This window comes from Nasonia vitripennis (assembly GCF_009193385.2).
Source record: "Nasonia vitripennis strain AsymCx chromosome 2 unlocalized genomic scaffold, Nvit_psr_1.1 chr2_random0010, whole genome shotgun sequence".
Classification (NCBI taxonomy): Eukaryota; Metazoa; Arthropoda; class Insecta; order Hymenoptera; family Pteromalidae; genus Nasonia; species Nasonia vitripennis.
The window spans coordinates 25,286-27,545 of record NW_022279617.1 but is presented as its reverse complement, the minus strand read 5'-3'; the positions used below and the strand labels follow the sequence as shown (position 1 = coordinate 27,545).

The following is a 2,260-nucleotide window of genomic DNA, read 5'->3' as shown; positions in this document are numbered from 1 at the left end:
GAGTCATTATATTCATTACTACAACGACCAAGTCGGTGGCGGCGCCGGTGTAAAATCTGTATACACCGGAGCGACTTACCAACGAGGTTCAGGTATTGGAAGCTTTCTGGGTTCGAATTTTCGTCGAATAGCACCTTATCTCGCGCGCGGTACCAAAGCGGTCGGCAAAGAAGCTGTTCGCGCGGGCCTGAATGTAATCGACGACGTCGCCAATAACGGTGCTAATTTCAAAGAAGCCCTCAGCGATGGACTGAAAGAGTCGGGTAAAAATTTGAAAAGAAAAGCAGAAAACAAGCTTGATCAAATGATGATGAGCGGCAACGGCTATATAGGTCCTGTTGCCAAGCGCAAACGGCAGTCGAAGAAGAGCCGTGCATCGGTACGCAACGTGCGTTGCAAGGCAAAATCAAAAAAGCGAGTAAGCAAGAAATCAGAGCGCAAAAAGAAGAGAAAGAGGCGGATAAGAAGTGTGACAGATATTTTCGGTCCTAAAAATTAATAACAATGGCGTATCTACACGCGTGCAGCGGCAAGGGAATGAAGAGCGAGCTAGATTTCTTTACTCTTCCTCTCACTCAAACATCCATCGAAAGTAGCGCTTATCTCTACTACAAACCCATTTCGTCGCTCAGCGACGATGGTGACTCACCCTTGGAATTTTTAATTCCAAGTTCAACCGATCACTACATCGATCTCGCGCACACCATGTTGCACCTGACCGTTCAAATACTACCAGCTAGTGATACACCCAGCGAAAATCTCAAAGTTGGCCCTGTGAATAACTTTATACACTCAATGTTTGATCAGATTGACATATTTTTCAATCAAAAGTTAGTTTCACCGCCAAACAATGCGTATCCATATAGAGTTATGCGGCACCTGCTATGCGCTCTCATCTCACGTCTGCTTTGTGGAGCATCGACACCGACGATGCCATGGATGCCGCGCCAAATTTAGATCGTAAGGCTGATGGTGCGAATCAAGGTCTCATTAACAGACTGTTCTTTACAGCTGGTGGCAAGGCCGTCAACATGATCGGACATTTGCATTGTGACGTTTTTAATCAACCGAAATTCTTGATCAACGGTGTAGATGTGAGAGTAAGATTGGTCCGTAGCAAAGACGCCTTTTGTCTCATGGACTGGTCCGACAACGGAAAATTTTCGGTGCGCATCAAAGAGGCTACAATGATCGTGCGTCCTGCCAAGATAAGCCCGGGTATTTTACTAGCGCACGCGAACGCTCTTGCTAAAACAACAGCCAAATACCCCTTAACAAGGGCCGAAGTCAAGTCGTTTACGCTGCACAGCGGTATACTCGGCGACACCCTGGACAACGTTATACTAGGACAGCTACCCAAAAGGATCATCCTGGGCTTTGTTAAAAATAAAGCCTTCAACGGCAATAGAAAGCTCAACCCTTTCAATTTTCAACACTTTAACATAAACTTTATTTCGCTCTACGTGGACAGCGTTCAAGTCCCCAGTAGGCCGTTGCAGCCACGCTTTACCGGTGACCATAAGCTATACGTAGACGCTTATCATACGCTTTTTTCCGGCACAGGTATACATTACCTAAACCCGATCGTTACGGTTATCCTAACGGATTTTGCCTGTTTGCTTTCGATGTGACATCGGATTTGTCAGCGCATTTTACCAGCCATTGGAATCTCGTTCGCTCGGGGTCTCTACGCGTTGAGGTGCGTTTCGCTGAAGCTCTAACGGAAACGCTAAACTGCATTGTTTACGCAGAGTTTGACAACGTGCTCGAAATCGACTCGAATAGACAAATTATAACGGACTTTAATTCCTAAAGTGGCTGCGTGGTGGGAGAGAGAGAAAAAAGGTATAAGAGTTCTGACGCTGTATATCGTCGACTCAGTTGATCGACGTCGGCAGCAGCAGCACCCGATACATTCACCATGGATTACGATTACGTGATAGAACTTCAGGGCTTCAGGGACAAAGAAGACATGTTTTTGCCCAAAGAAGTGGCTGTAGTTTCTCTGCAAGGACACGTCATTTCTCATTGGGTGATTTTGCCACCGCACGAATTTACCGAGTTACCCTGCTCCTTGAGGATCGCCAACGACTATGCAGCGGCGCGACATTTTGGCATACACTGGTTCGAGGGCGATATAACACTACGAAAATTACACTATCACCTGTATAACCTTGCTAGAACGGCTAAAAGAATATACGTCAAGGGCCTTGAGAAAGCACGATATGTCCAATCTATAACGACGCGCAACGTCGAGAAT

At 46.3% G+C, this 2,260-nt stretch overlaps 1 protein-coding gene across 1 annotated transcript; it reads left to right on the top strand.

The window, feature by feature from the left end:
* The first annotated feature begins 504 nt into the window (after positions 1–504).
* LOC116416567 (uncharacterized protein F54H12.2-like) lies at positions 505–1,813 on the top strand. Its single transcript, XM_031925493.1, has 3 exons — positions 505–774; positions 867–1,485; positions 1,752–1,813. The coding sequence occupies exons 1-3, from the start codon at positions 505–507 to the stop codon at positions 1,811–1,813; spliced, it is 951 nt and encodes a 316-aa protein (XP_031781353.1).
* The last annotated feature ends 447 nt before the right edge of the window (positions 1,814–2,260 follow it).